Source organism: Gymnogyps californianus, chromosome 2 (genome assembly GCF_018139145.2).
Source record: "Gymnogyps californianus isolate 813 chromosome 2, ASM1813914v2, whole genome shotgun sequence".
NCBI classification, from domain to species: Eukaryota; Metazoa; Chordata; class Aves; order Accipitriformes; family Cathartidae; genus Gymnogyps; species Gymnogyps californianus.
Window position 1 is genome coordinate 166,466,903 of NC_059472.1, and position 23,900 is coordinate 166,490,802.

The 23,900-nt window shown below is 44.9% G+C and overlaps 1 protein-coding gene across 1 annotated transcript in view; it reads right to left on the reverse strand.

The window, feature by feature from the left end:
• Positions 1-23,407, reverse strand: part of MYL3 (myosin light chain 3) — a 38,148-nt gene extending 14,741 nt beyond the window's left edge. The window contains exon 1 of the mRNA XM_050891523.1: positions 23,251-23,407. Coding sequence (XP_050747480.1) covers positions 23,251-23,373 — 123 coding nt within the window. The 5' untranslated portion in view covers positions 23,374-23,407. The remainder of the gene's footprint in view (positions 1-23,250) is intronic.
• Positions 23,408-23,900: the final 493 nt, after the last annotated feature.

Genomic DNA, 23,900 nt, shown 5'->3' on the forward strand with positions numbered 1-23,900 from the left:
TTCCTCCCTGCCTTCCCTTATCAACCAGTTCCACCTTTAGGACCTCTGCCCCCACCACATGGCTACAGACGCCCTTTGTCCGTTCTTCTGCTGCTCCTGTGTTCATGTTGTAGTCTTTTTTCCCTATCCCAAATGACTCCCGGAGGGAGGATGATGTTCCCTCCAGAGATGATTATGGTAGCACCGTGGTAAATCCCAGGCTACTTCACTGAAAGGGTTTTATCTATAGACAGACAGGGATCTACTATCCATAGTCTTTTCCAGCAGAAGAACTAGGAGGTATCAAGTGAAGCTGGCGTGAATCAGGCTCACAGGAAAGTGAAGGAAGTGCTTCTTTGCTCTTACAGCTGAATTGTGGAAAGCCAGTCATGGGATACTGTGGATGCTCACAGTCTACGTGTGTGTAAAGTGTCACAGGACCACTTCTTGGAAGAGAAATCGATTTCTGTACATTACCAAATGTACAGAAATACTTAGCTTAGGAAGTCTCTGCTTGAGGTTTAGGAGAGTGTTTCGGGGGAGTTTTGCCCATTTCTAGTACCTTTTCCTAAAGCATCCTCTAATAACCATGGCTGGACTATATTGGACAGCTCTCTGGACCTTGCTCTAAGTGCCACCTGTCTCTTGTTTTCTCATCACTTCATATTTCCTCCTGTTTCCTAAGTTTTGGGGCTGTCCCACTGCCTACTTCTACATGGCACTGCCCTCTTGCAGCTCTGGATTCCAAAAATGCTCCCAGATGCCCACAGGCTGCTGCTGACCTCAAATGCAAAAGAAGTAAACACAGTGTCGGAATGTGAGGTCCAAGCTTCTGAATGAGCAGGCACAGGTCAGCAATGTGAATTTACACCAGAATTTACACCTGCCTCTCAGGGAAAACCAACAGGGTGGGTGTCTCTGCTGATAGGGACATTCCTGCAGTGCAGGAAGACTGGCAGATTGCCCTTATGGTGAATATATAAATAAAGAGAAGCCCTATTTTGATATGCATAAACATGCAAATACACACATGCAAAGCATACGCTTGGGACAGATCCAACAGTACATAAACACAGACCCTTGAAAACATTCTTCTGCGGACATATGCGACCCTTTCTCCCCCCACATATGCACAACCCCACTCATTTTGGGTCAAATGAAGCTGACCACCTCTCACTGCTTAATATCATATTTTGTTCCTTGGTAGCAAAGTAGCCAAGTGGAGCAAAGGCATAGTGAGAACCTCAAACACGAATTCCCTGTTTCCTTGTTTCAAGGAGAAACGCAACATGACACATCACTTCATCATCCTGTTGGGACTTTCATGCTATTAAAGAGTGGAGCTGTTGTAACTCCCCAGCTCTCCAGCCAGGATGGCTGTGACATGGCAGAGCATGACAACACCCACCTCTTTCTTCCACCCAGGGCTTGGTGGACAGCTCCCAGACACTTTCCTGTCTCCAGATACCCCAAGCAGCACAAGGATCTCTAGCATTCACAGGACACAATGAGAGCCTACAGGGCAGATACAGACAGTCCAAAACTCATTCTACTCATGCTTTCAGGTGTCGTTGCAGGCCAGCTCCTGGCACGTATTAGCAGTTTATCTTGTTGGTCACACCATATGGCTCCACAGCACCCTGCAAATTCATTCTAGGATCCCTCTCTTGCCAATGTAGCTATTCCTTGAGAATTTTGTACCTCTCCATCACCCACCTCTCAAGAAAGTACCATCTTCTAACTCAAAGCTGTTTGTGTATGTTTTAGAGCATTTTGCAATGGTAGTCATTACTATTAGTGTTTCCATTTTTTTTAGACTGGAAAACAAAATCATTGAGAGAGAAATTCACTCTCCAGCAGAAAGTTAAAGGACTCATCCCATGCCCTCCTCACAGAACTCTGTTAAGCTAGATAGAACGTCATTGCCCAATGAGTAACACTGCGTTGATAGAGATCTCCTTCCAGGCAGTTCTCATTGTCTATCATTATTGATGGCTGAGAATGTCCCTGAGAGAAGGTAATTCCCAGACCCCTCTTGCAGGGTATCCTGCATCAGCTGCTGGCATAGCTGAGGCTGGGCAGTCTTGAAGATGGGGTATTTGGTGCAGGTGAATTTACCGGCTTAGTCCACCTTGCTAGAAAATGCCAAAAAGTCGTATTATTCACTTAGGTACCTCATTTAAGCACTGAAACAGCCTTAATCGCTTGGCCCAACCCTTCACCTATACATATTTCCTATCAGTGCCCTGCCTATCTCTCCCTACTATAGTGTTTCCAAGCATCTTCTGGCTTAGGAGAAGGAAGAACCAGAAAACATCTGGTGAACTTGGAAGACAGGACTCAACACTAATCCTGCAATTGTTGAAAATCAGGCCACGATTTTTGTGTCTGCCCTGTTCAATCCTAATCTTAACTAGCTCTTTCAAGGGATTACCACTTTGTTGGCAATTCTCAGTCATGATTTACCTTGAATGAAATCCAATTAATAAAATAGTTGCCTAAGTGGCAGCCAGGAGGCTGTCTGGAAGGAAGCTTTTAAAGAATGCAAGGAGCCCCTAAAAGAATAGCAATGCTCTTCTCTTTTCTAACACATGGAGAGGTCCAAACATCTTTGTCATGAACTTTATAATCATCTAGATTGGGTCCTATCCCAAATCCACATACCTTAGTTTAATTAGAAATAAATACCTATTGGGGAACACATTTATACAGGTGTATTGTCAGCAGCAGCCTTATGCCCAGTGTGTCTAATTATATCAAGCTTTGAGAATTTGACTGAAGCTAATTGCATATTGGGTTTATTCAGGCATCAATAGCCAGTGTGAGTGAAATAAGGCCAGAGCTGCTGGCAACTTGTATTTAAATCACTATGATGGATGACTCTTGGGGAAGAATTCATCTCAGCTACACTTAGATGTAGACATCCAGATGTGTCAGCGACCCCACATTCGCTTTATACCAGCAGAAGGGAACAGGCACTTCTAGGGTGTAATTTGGCTTGGTTTAGGTCTATACTTGAAGAGAAGATGAGTTATGCTCTTCCTTTTGCTGAGTGGATCAATCAGTTCTACAATGATGATATAAAGAGTGTGGGCGACTAGCACAGATGTAGATGTCTTTTTCTGATCCGGTGAGTCCCACCCAGAAAGCATGAGCTAGCCCTTTGGCAGACTGCAGGCCAGGAGAAACTGCGCCAGAGCGAAAAAGGATAACTGCAAATTCCCACAGCTGGATCAAAGGGAAGGTTTGAGCTGACGGGCTGAGCGTGCCTCACCTCTAATCATGGCCCCTGTGAAAACACCACCCAGAGCTGGAGGACCGTGTGTGACAGCTGGCAAGGCGGTGGCAGACGGTTTGACCAGACCTACCACCCAGGCACGGCTTCCTCTTAGGAAAGCTGCAGAGATGTGTGGGTGGTGGCTGCTGCTATTTTCTCCCCTCTCAGCACATACCTCCATGGAGTTGTAGGGAAAGGCGAGTCATCATTTGCCCGGCCACAAGGTATCATTGAAGATGGATGGAACAAACCCTGGGTTATGTTTAGACTGAAGATGGCTGAGGTTTTGTTTTCCCTCCCCTGTCCCTCAGAATGGTGTGGAGCACACAAAACCAAAGCCATCTCCTTGTAGCTGTCCATGAGGACAGCAGAGTCACTGCCCCAGACAACCCAGGCAGGAGGGATCCAGAGGACAGGCTGTAAAAATGGGGTCAGGCTAAGGCAAGCACTGGGCAAAGAAGTCCCAATGCATTGCAGCCACAGCGACCCATATCTCTGCTCTAAGGCAGCTCTGCTTCTGCTGCTGTACTGCAATGAGCATCCAAGGGAGTGAAAGTCCCCAGTGGTACCTGATGCTCAGGCCCACTCCTGCCCCCAGGCACTTACACCGCTGCGCACCAGCATCACCCCACACTTCACTGAGCTCAGTCAGCGGAGCAGCCCTCATCGCCCAAAGCTGGAGGCTGCAAAGCCTATTCACAGGCTTCATGTGAATTTGCTTTCCCAGATATGGCTTTACATTCTCCAGTTCCTTGGAAGTAGACTAGGATGATTTGCCTTGGGGTTTTGGCTGGTTGGTTGGTTGGTTGAAATATACTGGCACTTCAGAAGAACTGAGTTTCCCCTGGCATTTTTTCTGTCGGCAAGTGAGGTTTTAAAGCAAGGACATTCCTATGAATGCCAGCCATCCACAGCACCGAGGCTCACAGTGGCGGTATTTGGTACAAATCCATATGAGAGACAGAGCTGCTGACGGCTAATCTCCTTCCACTTGTCTCCTGCCCTGACGTGTGGGCTGTGCTGCATGTCCTTTGAAGGCACCAGATGTCTGAATTAAATCCTTTCCATAACAAATGGGAAGTGTGATGCCAGCTTGCCTGCTGTTTTAGCAATCTTGGCTTCAGGGCGTCATCACCTGGTCATTGGTGGCATCAGCTGCAGCCCTAATACTACTGTCGTCTTTGCTTAAACAATGGCATTAAGCTGGTTTTGTCCCAGAGACACCAGGAGGGATGCATGCACCCCTTGGCACTGTTAACGTCATTCACAGCTTCAGATCTCAGGGAATTTTTTTATCAACCCATAGTACCTCAATCAAGCACATAACTCCGTGCGTAAGTCACACATAACTAAGTCTGATATAAGTCCTATTAATAAAACTGTTGCTAACCAGCAGTCGAAAGGTTATCTGGTGTGAAGCATTTAGACAATGCAAGCAAGGAGCCCCTCCAGAAAAGAAACAATATTCTTCTTGTTTCATGGTACACTGAGGAATCCTAATACAAACAGCAAGGTTTTCACTTAGCCATGGCAGGGCTAGTTTTGGAGAAGGAGAAGGGTTGTTTTTTTTTTTTATTGTGCTCTTGGAAGACCAATTTAGGAGACAGAAATGCAGCAGATGGAAAGAGGCCCAGAAGGCCATCAAGATCGGTATCGTTGTGTTGAGGTTACATTTGTATTTCACAAGCATGTGTTTTTTTCCACTAAGGCCTTTTTAAACTTATTAATATACATCATCCCCTCTCCCATCACTTTCTGTGCAAAGCAATTATGAGGTACATAAAATCCTCCACTGCCCATGGGCAAACCTTGACACATGGTCGTCTCATACAGCTCCATCCCTTACTGTTCTTTGATAGTCACTCCTGATCTCTCATCTCCTCTGCCTTCTGAAACTCTTTTGGTACACCTACATTTAGCTCCCAGCGTTGCCCTAAGGACTTTCCTCATTATTGCTACTCAACTCATGGTCTGATGGGAGAGAAGGCACAGTACAACATACAGACGCTTGACTAGTATATGAGCTGTGACACGTGACAGTACAAGATGCTCCACCTGGTCTTCATGGGGAACAGATAAAATATAATGAACATTTTGCAGAATAGAAACCCAAACATAAAACTCTACTGATGATACTCTGTGTTTTCAGTTTTATGTTTGGTCCCCAATGTTGTCAGAAGAAAAATTATTTCAGATTGGACTGAAGTGACAGGTCATTTTGGAATGGCAGAAAATATATTGTTTGGGAGTCAAATAGAGAACTGAATTGTTGATCTTTTAAAATACCTAACTATACTGATAATGGAAGTGAAGATAGAAATCAACCACTATTTTCAGCTGAATTGGTGAAGACTTTCATTAAAAAGATATGTATTTCAAGGTGAGGAAAATGAGGCAAAGTCTTTGTCAAGGTCATGCAGAGGATGCTGCTACATAAGGAAATACACAAGCACTTTTTTCTCCAGCCTGCACTCTTTTCCATCAGAAGATGGTCACCTTGAATCTTTCTTTTATCTGGGTTTCCTGAGAGCTGAAAAATTACAGCAGTATATCACCACTGCTCCTACTGTAACTTCAGCAGACTTTATGGCTTCCAGGTCCCTACTTTATTTTGGAATAAGCCCGGATGAGGTCTGCCATGTTGTGGCTTTTGATTCACCTGGTCTCTCAAGAAGTGGATGCAAAAGCCTTATGTGAAGGAGCAGTGTCTAGTTTGGGGTTAGGAAGCTCTGGTTTGGGTCTCAGAGTCACTCCATGGGATGTGGAGACAGAGCTGGAGAGAGGGAGAGTTGAGGTAGCACTAAAGGTTAAGGTGAAGGACTGTGGAGAGACATGAAATCAGTAGTGCAGCCAGAATGAGAAATAGATTTGAGGAACCCATGAGGTTCCTACCCCAAGGAAAGAAATACAACATAGTCCTGAACCTCAGTACCTCAGACTAAATCTGCTCAGCCACAGTATTGTGCTCTGAATCCCCGCTGAGTGAGGAACCACAGCCTAATAAGTCTACAGGGCACAGATTCAGCTTTGCACTTTGCAGGAAGTTTGTCCAAGCAAGAGGCGACTCAAAGCGGCTTCACCTTTGGCGCTGATGCTCTGCATCTTCAGCCTGAGCCAGAGCGCTGGGTGGCAGTCCCCTGGCAGGGCTTCACATCCCCTTGCTTCTTGCTTTCCTGTAAATATCTTCTGAGGTTTAAGGAGCAGTGCATTTTTCAGTCACTGTGCTTTTCCAACTCTGGTAGTAGCCCATAAATTGATAGCTCCCTTTCTTGGATGGGGAATGTGTTGCCACAACTTTCCGGAGTGCAAAGGGAAATTCCAGAGCCTCGACAGGAGAATGACACAGCCGCTTTGGAGAACTGAGACGGCTTCTGGCAACGGCCAGGACCAGAAATATAAAACGCTTTGTAGACTGACTGTTCTCCCTGTAGCAACAGGGTTTTGGATTCTCCTACCATTTATTGACGGCTGGCTTCCTGCCTTCTCTGCAACTCCCCCCTTCACCAGCCCCACCAGCAGATGTTTGTTCAGATGTTCGCAACCATGGAAGAAATTATAAAACCTAAAAAATACCCTCTGTTAAATCCTGGAGGGGAGCCTGGGGTATAGGAGAGGTCAGACGTTGCCTGTGCTGTCTGCTTGAAGTAGACACTAGCTCATGGGTTTGGTCTTTGATGGAGAAGAACCCCAAGGATACACTTTGTGGACCACATTGCAACACTTCCTGGGGGCTTCAGGCCCTCAAACCTCCTGGTAAGTGGGTGCTAAGAAGGAAAAAGGCCCATCTCTTAACCCACATGCACGGGGACAGGTGGAGTCCACCATTCCACACATAATTATGGGACAGCATTGCACTTGTGCCCCTTGCAATATGATCATCTTAAGATGGAAGGTCTCAAACAGGTCAAGGAAAATTAGTCACCAGATAATACATTTGGTGGATATGATATGTTGGAAAGTGCCCAGGAAAAGTGAAACACTTCGGTATTTAATTTGGTAAACAGCTTTTGACATAAAAGCCTTTCCCTTTGTCTTTCATTTCCAAAATCAAATGTTTTGTCTTGTAAATACTGGCAGCTTTTTCTTCTCTTCTTTTTTTATTTTAAATTCAAATATTTTTATATCGAAATGGCATATTTCACGTAAAATTGACTTAAAGAATCCCACTCCCTCACATTAGATCACTCCCAACCCTACCAAAACAATTCTTTTTGGGCTGAACAAATCCATTTCAAGTTGCCAGAAAAGAATTTTTGTGGGTTTTTGTGTGTGTTGCTGAAACCTTCTCCTGAAGATTCAAGTTGGTTTCTTTTAATATTTTAATCCCCCCACCAAGCCTAAAAACAACCACGCTTTGCTGAACTAATTTTGCTCTCAGATGACAGAGTTGTGTAACTCCTCTAGGCTGCTGATTGACGTGTCAGTCATGCTAGTACTGAATGAGACCATGTGAGGCATTAAGTTGGCCTAAGTGAAATGAGCTTGATGGGTCTCAGGCAAGACGTAGCAGAAAGGTGTCTGTAAAGCAAAAATCTTCTGGAAGCAAAGGAGTCGTTTTTCGATGTGGAAGCTGAAGCTCTTGCTCGTACGCAGCGAGGTCCCCCGAGAAACAAAATACCTTGGCAAAGTATCTCCACCAGCAGCACCAGCCGCCACAACCATCTACCATGCTTTTCTTCTGCCAAGGTCTAGCCTGACAGTGTTTTGCAGCCCAGCGACACACACAAAAGAGCTTCAGTGTCCTGGGTAGAAAATATGAAGGTTTTCCCATACATACCCTGACGCAACCCAACACCGTGGGATTCACGCAGCAACACGGTGCAAACATCACACTCTCCCAACTCTGTCCCAAAGGTGTTGTTTTTCTCCATCATGGGCATTGCAGCCATCACTACCCCAAGCCCTCCCAGGGATGAGATGATGCCAACCACCAGCCTCCAGCACATCCAGTCCATCCTCGTGCACTTGCAGCTCCTGCAAAACCAAACAGTAGCTGGACCCCTTTAAAATGTCACACCCCTTGCCCTGAAACTGTCTTGAAAAAAAAAAACGGGATTAAGCTGCGAAAGAGTCACCGTGATAACGTGCTGGCAACGGGGAGAGCTCTGCTTTTGTTTCACGAAGCTGGCAGGCTCAGCGCATATGCCGCTCCCAAAATAATCACACTATAACCCAGCCCCAGTTTCAAATGGGCCAAAACTTCCCCGTAGAAAATCCACGAGCACAAATTAATATCTGCCATACTTCATACTCTGGGGGTTGGTTTTGGTTTGTTTTTCTAAAATTATTTTCCAAAGCAGGACGTTATTCATTGTGAGCTGAAAAACAGCGTGCTCTGATCTCGCTATGTAACCACAGCCGTACTGGATGTTCCTGCCCATCCCCAGCATCACCAGGGAGCTCAAGTCCGAAAAGCTGAGCCCCAGCTGAGAGGTTGGTCAAGAGGACGGAAATTTTAAATCCTGCCCTTTTATCAAAATTTCAAATTCTGATGGAAAAAAAGAAAGAAGGAGAAACCCTTTCCCTCTCCCTGCCACCACCACGAGTTTTTCCGTTCAGTTCAGCCTGCTGGGGTCCTTTCCTTGATTTAGAGGTTTATTTATTTATGCAGAAAGAAGCCAAATCTGAAGTTTCGTACAACTGCAATTGGAGCTGACGTTTCAGTTTTGGTTTGGTTTTTTTTTGGTCCGCTTACAACAGTGTCAATGTCCAAAACCTGATCATGTTAACAAGTGCTCTGACCCGTGACGGTTTTCTCCAGGCTTTGCAGCAGAGCCTGCAAGGTGACACTGAAAAACAAGTTTCTCCCAAGACCCACAAGGTCTGTGCACGTCCCCCAGCCTCAGTGCCCATCGCCCTTTCGCACTCATGACAGCCAGCTCCGGCCATCATACACAAGGATGTTGGAGGCAAATTCAGTCACCGCGTTTATAAAGTGCTGTCGCCAAGCAGGATGGCGTTCGATGACATTTCATTTCTGGGCAGAGGGGGGTGCATTTGGGGGGAGGAGGGTTCATTTTGCAACCATGAAATCAAAGAGAGAGAACACTTTTACCGCCTGCCAGGCTGTGACTGTTACCTACTAGTCAGCACTAACCACAAACACTGAAAAGTTTGAGCTATTTTCCTTACCAACATTTTATCTTTTTTTTTTCTTCTTTTTTCTCCTTCTTTTTTTTTTCTTTTTTTTTCCCCCCAAGCACTCAGCAGTTATTGTCAGGCTGTTCTTAACCCTAGCTGGGTTCTCAATGATGCCTTTTTTTATTTCCTTACTCCCCATTGCTGTTTTTTTAAGGCTGGGTGGGTTATAAACCATTGGTTTTTTTTTTTTAAGATCGTTCACAGGAGCAGATTTCTCGCAGGAGATTTTTCAGTCACGTCTGTCCGGTGGCTGTGATGTTCCGCTGCTTCCCAGAAAACACAATCGATGGATTGTCACTGTTTCTATTCTGGGCTTTGGATGCGTAAATTTGCTGGAGCAGAGCAGCTTTTGCAGGCTGGAGGCTGGGTAGGCTCCGGCCGGGTCGCAGGCTGAGTGCCACCTTCCTTCCCAGCACGATCCCGGCAGGGCAGGCTGCGGGGTTCAGCTCTCCCGTACCTGTTGGAGGGCTGGGAAGGGGATACTGGTCCCCGGGTCAGCCATCCAGACACCTTGCATGGGTACGGTGTGCACTTACACATGCACTGGGCATTTGGATAAAGAAAAACTTCATGGGGTATGCATGGGTGTAAATGCTTGCTCATCTATATATATGTCTGTATGCATATGTGTATTGATTCATATGTACGTATGAATATACATAAATGCACACTTACATTTCTTTCCTACATACATGTCTATGCACACGTGCACATACTATATATTTTTATATATATATATATGCTTACTACATATATATATATCACAGAATCATAGAATGGTTTGGGTTGGAAGGGATCTTAAAGATCATCTAGTCCAACCCCCCTGCCATGGACAGGGATACTTTCTGCTAGACGAGGTTGCTCAAAGCCCCGTCCAGCCTGGCCTTGAACACTTCCAGGGATGGGGCATCCACAACCTCTCTGGGCAACCCGTGCCAGTGCCTCACCACCCTCACAGTGAAGAATTTCTTCTTAATAGATATTGTATGCACAATTCACACTGACAACCATACATACACATTAACCCCCAAGGCAGCCAGAGAAACCAGAAGTGAGAGATGATGGTTTATAAAGGACCGGCATAAATCTGCACTGATCTTTTTAAATCTAGAGGCTAGGATCTTTTGGATCTAGAGTATAGATCTGTGCAAAAGTAGGATGCAGGTATTTGGCTGGGCTAAATCAGCATGGGTGCATGCGTGACTGGAGGGGGCTATGCTGACTGACCCTCTGCTGGGAATCAGTCCGTGACGTGGACAGCATTCACGCACAAAAGCTGCTAAAGCTCTCCTGATCCCTGTTATTAGTGGCAGTAACACCCAGTTCCCTGGCTATGGCTGGGATTCTGGGAAGCAGCTATCTCATCAGAGAGCTGGGCTGCAAGCTGACCGCATACCCTGAGCATAGCACAATGATTTCAGTTCAAATTTAGGTGAGTCTTGCTCTGCCTGTCTGCTTGTTTAGGATTCAGATTGCAGATAGGACAGGGGAGGGGACAATGCCATGTAAGATGCATGCATCCCATGAGACGTGAAATTAAACTCAAGAAGGAAATTTGCTTAGGAGGGAAAAAACACAACATTCTGGAGATTATATTGGCATTGCCCCTCTACTAATACTACATCCATTTCCTTTCCCGTATTTCTTTTCACTTCTTTAGACTGGCCAGCATATGATAATTTTATACATGTATATATATATATGAAATATTGTTAGGAAATATGCTGTGATGTTGCTTTGTTGTTGCTGTCTTTAATAATACCCAGGCTTTAACCAATCCTTTTGCCACTTGGAAACCTTACAACGAAGTCTAAGCAAACAGATCCGTCCCTGTGCTGGAGGAGGAAAGAAGATGGAGTTTGAGGAGCTCACTACTAGTCTAACATCAGAAAGCTCTAGAATTTTAGATTATTCAGAGCCATTACAGCTTTAGGAGAGGCTGGGATGATTTCAGACCCAAAGTCCCAGAGCCTGTACAGTGAGGTGGGCAGGTCTCATGGGCTGGAGCCATGTGCACAGAGAGACAGCAGGAGCAATTCCCATGCTCCTGGTCTTGGTGCAGAGCTAACTGGTTACCCAGCTTTTGGCCAGTCCAGAGCAGGTACCCACTGCACGCCTCTGCCTGAAAATCACTGTAGATCCACTCTGCCTTTCCCTGCTGCCGAGGGGAACTGCTCTGTAGCAGCTTTTAGGTATTTATATCAGCCCCACTCTTCTAACACATCAAAACCCTTCATCAAAGCCCATCTCAGAGCTATGATTATCACTGTCCCCATTTTGCTTCTGGAGTATATAAGTGCAGAGATAGGTCTTTACCCAAGGTGACTGCTCCCAAGGTCACCGTTGGGGCTTGCACAGTGAAGCTGAAGGGCTCTTTCACTTGGGAATGCATTTCACATGGAGATGCATTGCCCTTGGCGAGCACGGCAAGGACTAGGTGACCATCTGGTAACCACCTTACCCCTGGGAAGGGATGGGGTGCAGGGCCAGGAGGGAAGGCAGCCCATCATCGTCTGGCTCTGAGTCATGTCCCCGTCCAACTCACAACCTGTATGGCTCTGCTCCCTGTGGGGAACACCCACTAATGCATTTTTCCATCCTGTCAGCACAGACACCGGCAAAAAGTACACCCAGGCACCTCTTCCTGAACGCTAAGGTCTGCAAAAGTTAGGGGAAACCCAAAGTTTCTGTTTCTATTAAGAGGCACTGTTTCTCTCCGTCCTCATCCCTCCTATAGCTACTCTCAACATTTTTTCCCCTTCTCCAAGTTAAGATTTAACTGGTTTACGAGAGGAATAAATACTCTGTCTCTACAGTCCAGCTTTCCAGCAACTTGGGAAAAGTTAGCACTTTGGCCAGGGCCTTCTGCATCCTCTGAGCTGTACATTTAATTTAAATTTAATAGTTATTGCACGTTACACAAATGGTGATTAAAACCATATTGATTGAGGTTTAGCAGCTATGTGAGAAATGCAGATCTTATTACAGAGCTGCTCTGTATCCAGAGTGTGCTTTTAATAACTCCTTGCTCATCAAGGGGCAGATTGGAGAGAGGAAAAGGAAAAAGCAAGGCTGGGAGGCACCGGCTGGAGGGATGATGGTAAGGCTGTGGGTCGGGCAGCTCTCACTCACTTCCCACCTCGGGTACACACACCCATAACACGAGATCTCCACACTGATATGTTGCTTACTACCCCATCTATAAATCAAAGAAAAACTACCTTACGCACCACTATAGACATGCAAACAAGCCTGCAGAGGCCACATCCACACCACGTGCTGGAGAAGCAGACAAACATGTTGGATGAGATCTCAGAAGATAAATTGCCCTGGCAGGATGTATTGCCGTAAGGGCTTTTTAGGTCAGGACCTGCTGCAGAGCCACTTGAAAACCCCAGACACTGTCAAAACAGGGCTTATTTGTTATTCTCTCCTCCCCCCCATTTTCGAAAAGCTGCAAAGTTCAGAAATAAACAACCTCTTGTCTCCTAGTTTGTCTGAGATAACGACTGAAAAGAGAAAACGAACCAGGAAAATAATAACTGCATTGAAATCACCCCGCTGAGAGCAGTGCAAACCTTTTCAAACTAACTCTTTGCTTTTGCACCATTCTTTGCTTTGCACAATTTGCACAATTTCCGTGCTTCATGCAGAAGTGAAAAGCAGGCTGGGAAATACTGCAGAGACAAGGGGTATATAAATATCAGGGGAGACAGATAAAGATGTGAAACACGCAGGGGAACAAGGGGAAATGTAGGGTGAGATTAAAAAAAACCTGGACATGCTTGCAGAAAATCCTACTTTCGATGATTACAAATGACTCAGTAAAGCTGGGCTACCCTTGGGCAGAGTTTACCCAGTGCCACAGCCTTTTCTTCTCTATTAGGGAAATAAAGTTAATGGTGTTTAAGACCCTCTACAGAAATCACCTCCTTTCCATGAGAGATTAAGGAAAGCCACATTCAGAAAATCCCACTGCGCTCCTGCCTCTCAGCAACCCAGATACAGACTCAGAAAGCTGAACATTTTGCTTTAAATGCGCCAAGGCCTGAGGATTCAGTAATGCTGCAACTCGGAGTTATTTCAAATAAAAAAGAACATACGAAACTTGACAGGTTTTTGTCTCTGCATCCCTCAGACCAAGCTGAGCTGTTTACAGGTTTGGTTTTGTACGTCCCTGTGCCACAGACATCAGAAATTGCAGCAAAGTTACTTTTTGGCAGCTGCATAACAAAGCCTTGGAAGAGGAAACTGCCCAGAAAAGTGATTTAAAAAAAAAAAATCATACTACTACATATTTTAGGGTGCCACTGAGCAATTTCCAAATTTTGGGGGAAAAAATAATTTTGATTAAGAATGAAAACAGGTTTGGGTTTTGTGTTCTACTTGATGACAGTTTTAGTTGGAAATGAGGGAGAAAAATTGTTCCAGATAGGTCAAAATGTTCTCTTTTGCCCAAACTGAAGTAATTTCAACCATTAAAAATTTCTGGGTATTTTTTTATATGAGAAGGAAAGAACCCTCCAAAATTAATAGCTGCTTCAGATCAAAAAAAATCTAAACAGGGAATTAACTAGAAAAAGCTGAAACTGGTAATTTTCTTTATCCTTTTCTGATTTTTTTGGAAAACCCTTTGCAAAATCTGTGTGTATTTACAAAACATTCTGGTACCACCAAACTGCACTTTTCAAGTCTCCCCGAAAAGTATTTTTATGAGAAACATCACCCAGCTCTGCGAACAAGAGAGATATACAAAGATAGCCAGACTTTCGTTGGCCCAGAAAATTCATCTGGAAAACTCCTTCGATTTCCAGTGCTGTTCGGTTTTGGCCCTAAGAATGAGTGGAATATACCACAAAGAAACCCTTTTGCTGTGTTTTAATGCATGCTTGCTCAACATCTTACTATTTCTTCGCCGCTCTGCATCCTGGCCTGCATCTCTTGGGGATCATCTCTTTTGGGGACTTGAGTCATCCCACATCCCCTCTTCTGACGAAACATTTCACTGGGTCAAGGCTACAAGTTGTTTCCTAACACTGAAATACCCTTTACGCTTTCAGGCACTGATTTATTTCTGCCAAGCAAGCTGCCAAATTCATGTCAACCTGGGGCCATCTGCTCCGAAGGAAGGGACAGGAGGGAGAAAGGTGCTCTCTCCACTATTAAAAGCTGCCCCGCAGTGGTCAGCCTGGCTGGAAACGTCCTGTGCTTCCAGAGTGACATGGGGTGTGATAAATAAAGGAGAGAATAAAAGAGCAGAGCTGCTTTTAGAAACGTGCTGTGGCAGCATGGCATTTTAATTATGCTTATCTCTGGGGTCCATCCAGAAGCGCTGAAGCAAATTGCTAATGGGGCATTATAAGCTTGACCATCACCTGATTTTTATGTGCAGGGCAGCGTGTCTCAGCCACCAACTCCTGAGAAATACCTGTGGTAGGTGCATACAACAGCCTCTCACAGGCGGGGAGGCTTTGGAGAGGGAACAGAGACTGTGCTGACAGCCCTGACAGCATCCTCCAGCTGAGCTTCCCCTCCCCGTGCACGCTTGTGTGTGTGCAACGTGTGTAATGTCAGACCTCCGCACCCCCTGCTACGCAGAGGACGCGAGACAGGGTGGGAGAAAGCACCATTTATAAAGGGAAAGTGCTGTGCCGCGGACTTCAGCTCTCGTGAATTTGGAGGGGGATCCCTCCAAGAGGATGACCCTTTTCCAGCTCCCACTCAAAGCAATTGCTGCCCATCATGACCTGAAATCCTCAGGTCAGGTTTTTCCGAGGGAGGACCACAGGTTACTGAATTTGGATTCCCCCAGCTTCGTGGGGATGACGGATGGGGAGGATGTGGGATTTTCTTTCAGACGTGGTAGAGATTGCTCAAGTTCAGGATCCTGCAGGTCTGTTCTCCTCCATGGTCAGCCCAGAGCCAGGATTTTGGAGTAGGTCCATCATTTCTTTTAGAGTAGGGCCTCGGGCAGAACTGCTAACATTCAGCAGCCAATGTCTATACTGTGGAAAAGTCCCCAGACAGGTAGAAATCCAAACCAGTGGAGCTATATAGCACCGTACAAACCAGATAGTTTTACTGGTTTGCATCCAGGCAGAGTCCAGCTCTGGTAGTGCTGTTCTGGTGAGCACCAAGTATTTGCAGTTCTCATTAGCTGGGGCACAAAAATGAGCTGCCAGGGCTCTTCACTGCATCCAATTCATGGCTCAAGTGTGCCTATGCTTCAGTGGGCCCTCTTCTCTACCCCTGCTTTATTCAATCTACCTTAGATGCTTATGTTCGGGTGAAATGAATGAACTGCTGAAAGTGCCTGTTTCTCTTTAGCAGCTGTAATGGGAGCCTGAAGAGACTAGCTCAGCCGTGAATATCTAACTTGTAGATGCCTGAAATGCAGCAGGTGAATCCCACCTTTTTTCTTCCTTTCTTTCTTTGTCATTGGGCTCAAAATGCTTTTCCCTAACCAAAATCTTTGGGCTCAGTATAGCTCATGTGAGTCAAAATCTGCACATGGGGTGTCAGAGTAGATGATTAAACAGTCTTAAGCTCTGTAAAACAAGTACTCGCCACACTCAGTGACATGAAATGCTGATAGATCATGCAGGAGCCTTTGGCCTTCTTCACTCATCCTTTTATTTTCATTTGGTGTAGGCTGAGCAGGGCAGAGGCCTCTGGTTATCTGGGGTTTGAGTGGAATTTCTCCTCTTTTATTCTTTTCTGGTTCTTCTCATGTGCCCATCACAAGGGTATCAGGGCACTTTGGTTCATTGTCTTTCTAGTGCAAGAGGGAAGTGAGTCACGTGTTAATTAGTCATGGAAACTTTTTAATAATGCGATCCAAACCTCAGTGACTCTCTGCACTTATCTGGATTGTCTACTAAGACCCTGTGCTTGAGATAGTAACTTGAACTTGTGCAGCCAAAGGTTTCAGGGTGGAGCTCCTTTTTCTTCACTATAACCAGCTGAGATGATAGACATCTCATCTAAGCTAAATGTCCAGATTCCCTCCCTAGAAGCCAGACTGGACTTTTTCTACTTTCAAATTTATTCATCCCATCCTAAGAAAGATATCTGGTGTTTAAAATAGGTGGCATCTGAAATCTTCCTCTGGAGTTACAGGAGTTTGTACCATTATTATGCTGAAAAGGGAGTTGTCTCTATGCATCTGAAGATATTTTACCAGATCTATGCAATTTTTGAGTACCTACCTAAGAGGCATTCGCTGCTCGCTGAATTAAAAATAAATCGCAACAAGCTTACAAATGTTCTCACACCTTGCCAGAGCACTGGTCCATAGCAAGAACGGTGAGTTAGAGGCAAATCCCATAAAACTCAAAAGGAAATATTTCCTACTGACTCCCACGAGCTTGCAATGGTGTCTCTTGTCTTTGCTAACTTTCGGTCGTTTTTGCCTGGGGCCTCCTCAAGACTCACTACTCGAATTTCTCTGTGCTTGAAAGGCTCAGGAAGAAACCACTGAGAGAGAAAGAGGCCCAGCATGGGCTTGGTTTAGCCTGGCAGGTGTCTGCCCACTTCAGAAACCTTCAAATATGTGAGCATAGGAGGGAAATCGCTCTCTCAAAGTATTTCTACTGAGATGCACTGTAGGCCAATAATAATAATGGTGATGACAATGGAAATGTGTAGCACCTGAAAGGAATGAAACCAAGGGAAAAAATAGGTTGGAGAGAGAAAGATGAGAGGGTGTTGGGAGGTTGAACACATATGGTGGCCACCTTCAGCTGTCTTGATGCCTGATCTCGGAGGCTCAGGCATACGTGTGTAAACAGGCGCCCCACGTCATTCTCAAGGAGGACTTGGCCAAACTCTCAATGAGATCTAACATCCTGACAGGTTTCAAAGTAGGCAAAGACCTGCATCCCCCCATCTTACTAAAACATAACATGATTTCTTCGTCCAAGCTGGATATGGTATGTGTACACCGCATGGGATATCCAGACAGGCTTTCTTCTGAATCAGACAAGCCCTTAGTAGTTTGGATGCCTTTAGTATGTCCCAGGTCATCATCTACTCAGAGACTCAAAGAAATGGTCCCCCCACTGAGTACTGTGCTGCCCTGTGTGGGTGGCTCAGGGACAGCTCTGTACCACCTTCTACCTGATGCACTGTTGACATAGCTGTGCTTTTCTGGTGTAAAGCAGGGGTGAAACAGATTGGTGAATGGCTTTGAAGAAACCTGCTCCTGTTATCTCCGCACCGGAGGGACGGAGTTCTTCAATATGCTGAGATTCAAATCATGCCCGCGGTGAGATGTCCTAACCTTGGCCCAGCAAATGGCTTTTTCTGGCAAGAAAAGCCCCCCTCTTTCCTAAGCAACCCGTGTTGTATCATGCTTTCCACAGGTCTTTGTTGCGAAGCACCTTACACTCCTGCCACCAGCCAGCTACAAGGTTACTTGCTGCTGAGCCTCACATGCCAGAAGAGATGTGTGCCCAGGAGCTCATCCCCCGTTTCCCTCACACATCCAGATAAAATACTTCATTTGCACACTCAAAATCTCTCTCAAGTGGGCCAACACCTCAGCTTTCTTTTTCACAAAGAAGCCTTTTTGCCTACAAAACCCTTCAGCCCTACACACACACCTCCTCTCTTCTGACGGAAGTCAGGGATGTAGCTAAATTCCTCTCTCTGAATAAGAGGTACATTCAAAACCTCTCACACAGCTACAAAACTTCAAGAAATCAGGGCACACACCCCATGGCTACTGACAGCACACACAAACTCCTCAAAAACATGGCTACAAAACCTCTGTCTCACACACGTACCTCTTCACACACACACACAGAAACGTGCTGCTTCACCCTCTCTTGTACACGCATTCTTTACTCCCATAAACTGCGTTTCTTTAATGCAGCCACACGTTTAATAGAGCATTTTTTTCTCTCATGCACACTAATGCAACACATTTACCCAACAAACAAAATCCTTTTTATCCACAAAGTAACTCCTGCTTTTTCATTCCCCCATCTAAGCCCTTCGCACAGGTACATCCACTATTAACTCATACGCATTTCTCCCACGTCCAAGCTCACTCTGAAATAATCATTTCAGTCACTTCAGCCCAGAACAGCTCTTCAGCAAGGCACCAAAAACTCCTCTGACAATCCCACCTAGCAGGGCATTTGTTGTTGAAATGGGATTTCTCTCCTTGAAAATCGATCCGTCTCCCCCAAGAGACGTTTGCTTCCCTTCCCCCAGACTGCAACCACCCTGACCTCTGCTCAGCCTTGCTTCACGCTGCAGCGGAGGCTCGCACGTGCACCCCTGCACGTCTGCCTGCCTGCAACCCTGCCATCGCACCGCCACACGCTCAGTGCTTTGGACCTGAACAGACAAGTCTGGCAGGATCTCATCTTTGCTGGTGCTGCACGATGCCTGCGTATTTCCCTCGTGGCTGCTCCCATCCCGCATGCTCTTACATCTTTTCTTGCAGAAAAAGGGGAAGAAGCTTTTATTTTTTAGTATCCCTGCAGATGTTCAGAAGCCTGGAGGGCTTTTCAGGGAGAACAAGTTTCATAGGGCTTCAAGAACACAGTACTCCACAAAAATAAACGATGACTGTTTTTTCCCCAGGCACCTGTATTACTGCATGCTGCTACAATAAGCATATCAAGTGATGACACGGGAAAATGTGGTTATTAAGGATAACTCTATATGGTAAGCTGTGTCCCTTCCAGGTCCTCACGTACGCCAGCTGTCTCTCTGTGGCCTTTTTGTACCCAGGACTTACTGGACTTTGAGCACACGTCATCTTAGCTAACTTTAGCTGCTGAAATGTTGGCACCCAAATACCTGTCTCATCTCCCTCTATCCACAGCATCTCCCAAGGGTGATTCAGTCCATCCCAATATAGGTGTTTAGCACTACTGCAAGGGACAAACCTCTAGAGAGTTTCTCTCTGCTGATTATAGATGATCTGTTTAAGATCAATGATCAGTTTTCCAATGGTTAAAGCTAGATGAGCCAGTCCCTCTTTCTGAGTCCATAACAATGAAAGATTAATCCTGTTTTGCACCAGCCTTACTATTTTTCAGGAGAGCAGAATATATTTCTGGCAAAATGTGCTCCTCTCCTAAAAGACAGCATTCAGGTGGGAATGAATTAGATATATGGAAAAGACAATCTTCTTGCTACCAAATCTTTTAAGGGCAGTCTGCTCCCCAAAGCAAAGAGGTTCAGGGGCCATTCTAGAGAAACACTTTCTTAAAAAAATACTTCCTCATGGACTCAGCCAAACTCTTACCTAAAAACAAAGAAAAAAAAACCCAAAAACTCTTTTCTATGAGTTGCAAACAGCATTCAATCACACCCAATCTACTTTGAAAATTTCTAAGTATTGGATCAAATCCTACAGGAATGTATATGTGAGTAACATTAAAACTTTAGAATAACTGCATTTACTTAAGGGGACGTATTTCACATTTAGGCCACTGTAACTGACATCCCAATAGAGACCCAATACAGACCGAGACCATGAAGCAGCAAGAGAAAGACAATGGCAAAATCTAATATGATTCTGGAGTGCAAAATAAGGCTTTTAGACCATTATCATGACAGCAGACTGTAACAGTCAGGAAAATTGAAACAAGAAGTACTTTTCTCTACCACAGAAATATTTTAGTTTTGAGACTTTTTACTGTCTAAAAGAAAAGTTGAAAAATTCCAAATACACAATTGCATAATAAGGTCTGAGAATAAATATTGATAATTTGAGACCTTCCCATCAAAAGATGCATTTTGATCATTTTTAACATTTTGTTTTGATACAAGGTTGTTTTCCTCGCCTTTTTTTAACTACAGATTATCTTCTGCATGAAAACAAGAACTAGTTTCATCCTGGAATGCAGAAATGGAATGTTTGGAGAATTTCAAAACTCATTAAAGCATTTTTTTCAAATGTTGTACAATATCTAGGGAGGTATTCTGATCTACACCAGATGGTCTGAGCTCCACCAGAGCTAGGTTTATGAAGCAGGAAGCAGTATGTTTGCCAGACCCAGCCCCTGTGCACAAATAGCTTCAATTTTGACAAAAGCATTTTTGACAAAAAACATTTAATTGAAAAATTCCCAGGAAAACTTCTCTAGAGAATATCATCTCCCCTTGCTATGAGTTTTGAAAAAAAAAAAAATACCCCAGACCCAAACCATGCATCTACCAATGCTTTCCCTAGTCCAGTTTGGTATGTAGTAGATAATGGAACATTCTCTGCAAAGATGAAGAGATGTTATCATGGGAGTACTGGATTTATTTATTTCTTAGGAAGTCAATATATATTTTTTAGCACTTTAAAAAACACTATGAGAGTCCATAATTGCAAATTGCACTGGAGGGAAAAATAAGGATTTGCATGAATAAGTGTGCAGAGTGAGTAAGTTTAAAAAAAAAATGCAGAAATGAATTGGTTTCGAATCCTGTTTGAATGAAAATGTATTTGATGATCCTGAAATTGTGTCGACTACAAAGATGCATGTCTATTTTTTGAGCGGTACCAGTTTGGGGTTTGGGGTTCCTTTTAATTACAACTCATCTCTCTACTGGACTTAGCTGCCCTTCATACCACAGTGTCATAGTATCCCAGCTGAATATTACCACAATGTCATGGCATCCAGGCTGAAGCTATCTGTGCCCTCAAAGAGAAGTTATTGCAATTGTCCCCTCCTCCTTTTACAGTGCAAGAATGTTAAGTACCGAGACGTTAGCAGAGAGCTGGATCCCATCACGTACCACTTGCCCAAGGTCACAATGGAAGTTCTTCTCAGAGCACGGCACTAACTCTGGTGCCATTACTTTAAAACTAGCCCAAAACTGAATTCCTTGTAGTTTGACTTCTTCTTGATATAGTTACAAAAGACTGCTTTTTTTCATCAGTATTTAAACTGAAAGATTTGCAAGGTCTTTATGATTCAAGGCAGGACAAACTCACTTTCAGTGCTTCCTTTTTGTTAGAAATCCCCAGCTGCAAGAGTCAGTCCCATGTGGAAGAAGCAAAAGGTTTCAGCAGCCCGTGATTTACAAGCTACCCACGAGACCTGTTGCAGTGTGCTCAGGAGGCATGCTGAAGAGACAGAGTAATTTATTCCCTTTCTCACATAGTTTCTGTGTTTACCTCAGGGAAAAACTTTATTTTTTGAGCTAACAAGAGAGGGTCCCGGAGACATTCATCCCTCACCTCAGCTCTGAGGAGCGGATGCCATGGATGGCAGTGGAGCTCTGTCCGTTTTCCTCTTTGTCATTATCTAGTCTTGTCTCATTCCTCTGGCTCACCATAAACACAGGTGATCACCAGGACTCCTCTGTTGGTTGCCCAGTTTCTTGTAAGAAACAGGAAAGAATCTGGCTGCTTTAAACAGATCAACAAAATAATGTTAATTTACACCCAGTCATTGCCTGGCCCCAAATCCCCATGAGAAAGAAACCTGTGAGATGCTGCAAAGCTCCTCTTCTTTTCTCCAAGGGCAATGCCTTTTCCCAAAGGACAATGCCTTGCAAAGAAATCCCACTATGCCTGGCAGTGTCCATCCATCATGGGGTATTTACTGTGCAAACAATACGGGAAAGCTAAAGATGCGTGCAGGGTTCTCTGACATTGCCTGTGAATGTGTGTGATGCAGAGGGAGCAAAGGGGAACTAGTCATTCTTAGATCTTTATTTGCTTATTGCATTTTTATAAGTCAAGAGGTCACTCTCTGATAGTCCATTTCATGGTCATTTCCATAGGAATATATAATTTCTTTCTCCTTATCATTCTCTGAGAGAAATTTCTTTTGAAATGAGTCATTCTCAGATATCTGTTGAAGGGTCAATTCCCATGGAAAAAAACATTTGAAAGGGAAACAGATCTCCAGCATCATTTCACTGGAATTACCTACTTCAGGGCTTTAAAACCTTGAGTGTTTCCTAAACATTGGCAGTTCCCTGTCAATGGGGTGGTTCACTGAAAGGGCAATGTGATGCCAGCTAGGCAGCTCAGGATTAGAGTAGTGACCCCAAATTCTCTCAAAACCTATTTCTGAAATGGCCTTGGAAACATAATCTTGTCCTTACACATTTGAGCAAGACTTCAGCAAACCCTGCTGAGATCAGCAGTGACTCTTTCCAGCAGAGACGTCTCTAAAGGAGAAGGAAGAGAAGAAGGTTCATGCCCTTTGGAGGAATCCTTGGGGCAGAACCTGAAAGCAGCAGGTCATTCAGGAAATCTGGATTCTTGCCCAAGTTTCTCTCTGCCTTCCAAAACACACACTTCAGCACACAGTTCCTTTGCCATTCAGCTGGGCTTTTCTGGAAAACCACAGGAGGTGTCACTGGCTCACTTTAAGGAAGTCCCAGGCTGGTGATGTCTACCAAAAAGTGACGCATTCCAGGCAGAGAGAAAAGAATTTAACCCATGCTCCAGGCCCGCTCCAAGCCTACAATCTAGCCTTGGCCGTTGATCAGTCAGTTGTCAGCCCTGAGTACAGTCAAGCCTTCCTGGCATCTACCTGCAATATTGCCTGCAGAGGAGCAATAAGTTTCCCACTGAGGTCAGTGAAGCTTGCATGCAACAAAATTTGCTACTTTGGGGGTAAGGTGGGACAAACAGGTCTGAACATCCTCAGATAAAACAAGATTCAGCTTTTAGCTTCTCTGTTTAGCAGAGCCCCCAGTGACTTGGCTCCCACTCTTACTCTGCCTGTGGCAATTGCCTTCTTTGCTGCTCATTTTCCGCTCAAAACCAAGAGTTACTTTTGGAGAATGTCATCTCACAGCATTGACTACATCACCACCAGAACGACCACCAACCCAAGACCCACCAGCCTGCTTCCTCCCATGCCAGGTTAAAAGATACATACTTTGATAGAAGCTGGGTTAAATTCAACTTCTTTTTTGGGTTCTGGTTCTGCTGGTTTAGGTGCTGGTTTGGGTTCTTCCTTCTTAGGTTCGGCCTTCTTAGGTTCGGGCTTCTTGGGAGGCATCTTGGTTTGCTGGTGGGCTGCTTTAGAAAGGAAGAGAAGGAGACAGACAGACAGACAGGAAAGAGGTGGCTGCTGCAGGGTAAATCACCAGCGCACACAGGTCTTTATCCCTGTCCAGTCTCTTGAAGTCATACATTGTGTCACTCCCAGACCTGTCACATGCCAGAGCTTACAATAGGGCCACTGCTATAAAAGGACAAGACATTTACCCGGCTATTTTAGAGCCATCGGATACGGCATTGTTACGAATTAGCACTTAAATGGAAAGAGAGTTTGGGGGTTTTAGGGCTGAGGCTGGCGCTGGGTCAAACATTTTTGGTGTGCATGTGCATGCGTGTACATGTACAAGGGGGAGGTTGGGTTACGACCCAGGTCCCATCGATGGGTTTTATCCTCCCCAGGGCCATGCTGACACTTACCTTCCCAGCTCACTTGCTGCAGAGTGTCTCTCTTTCAGGCTGGACGGCACCCCTGGCCTTTGTTGTGCTGGGGTTCATTAAAAGACAAGCACAGATTTATATTTAGAC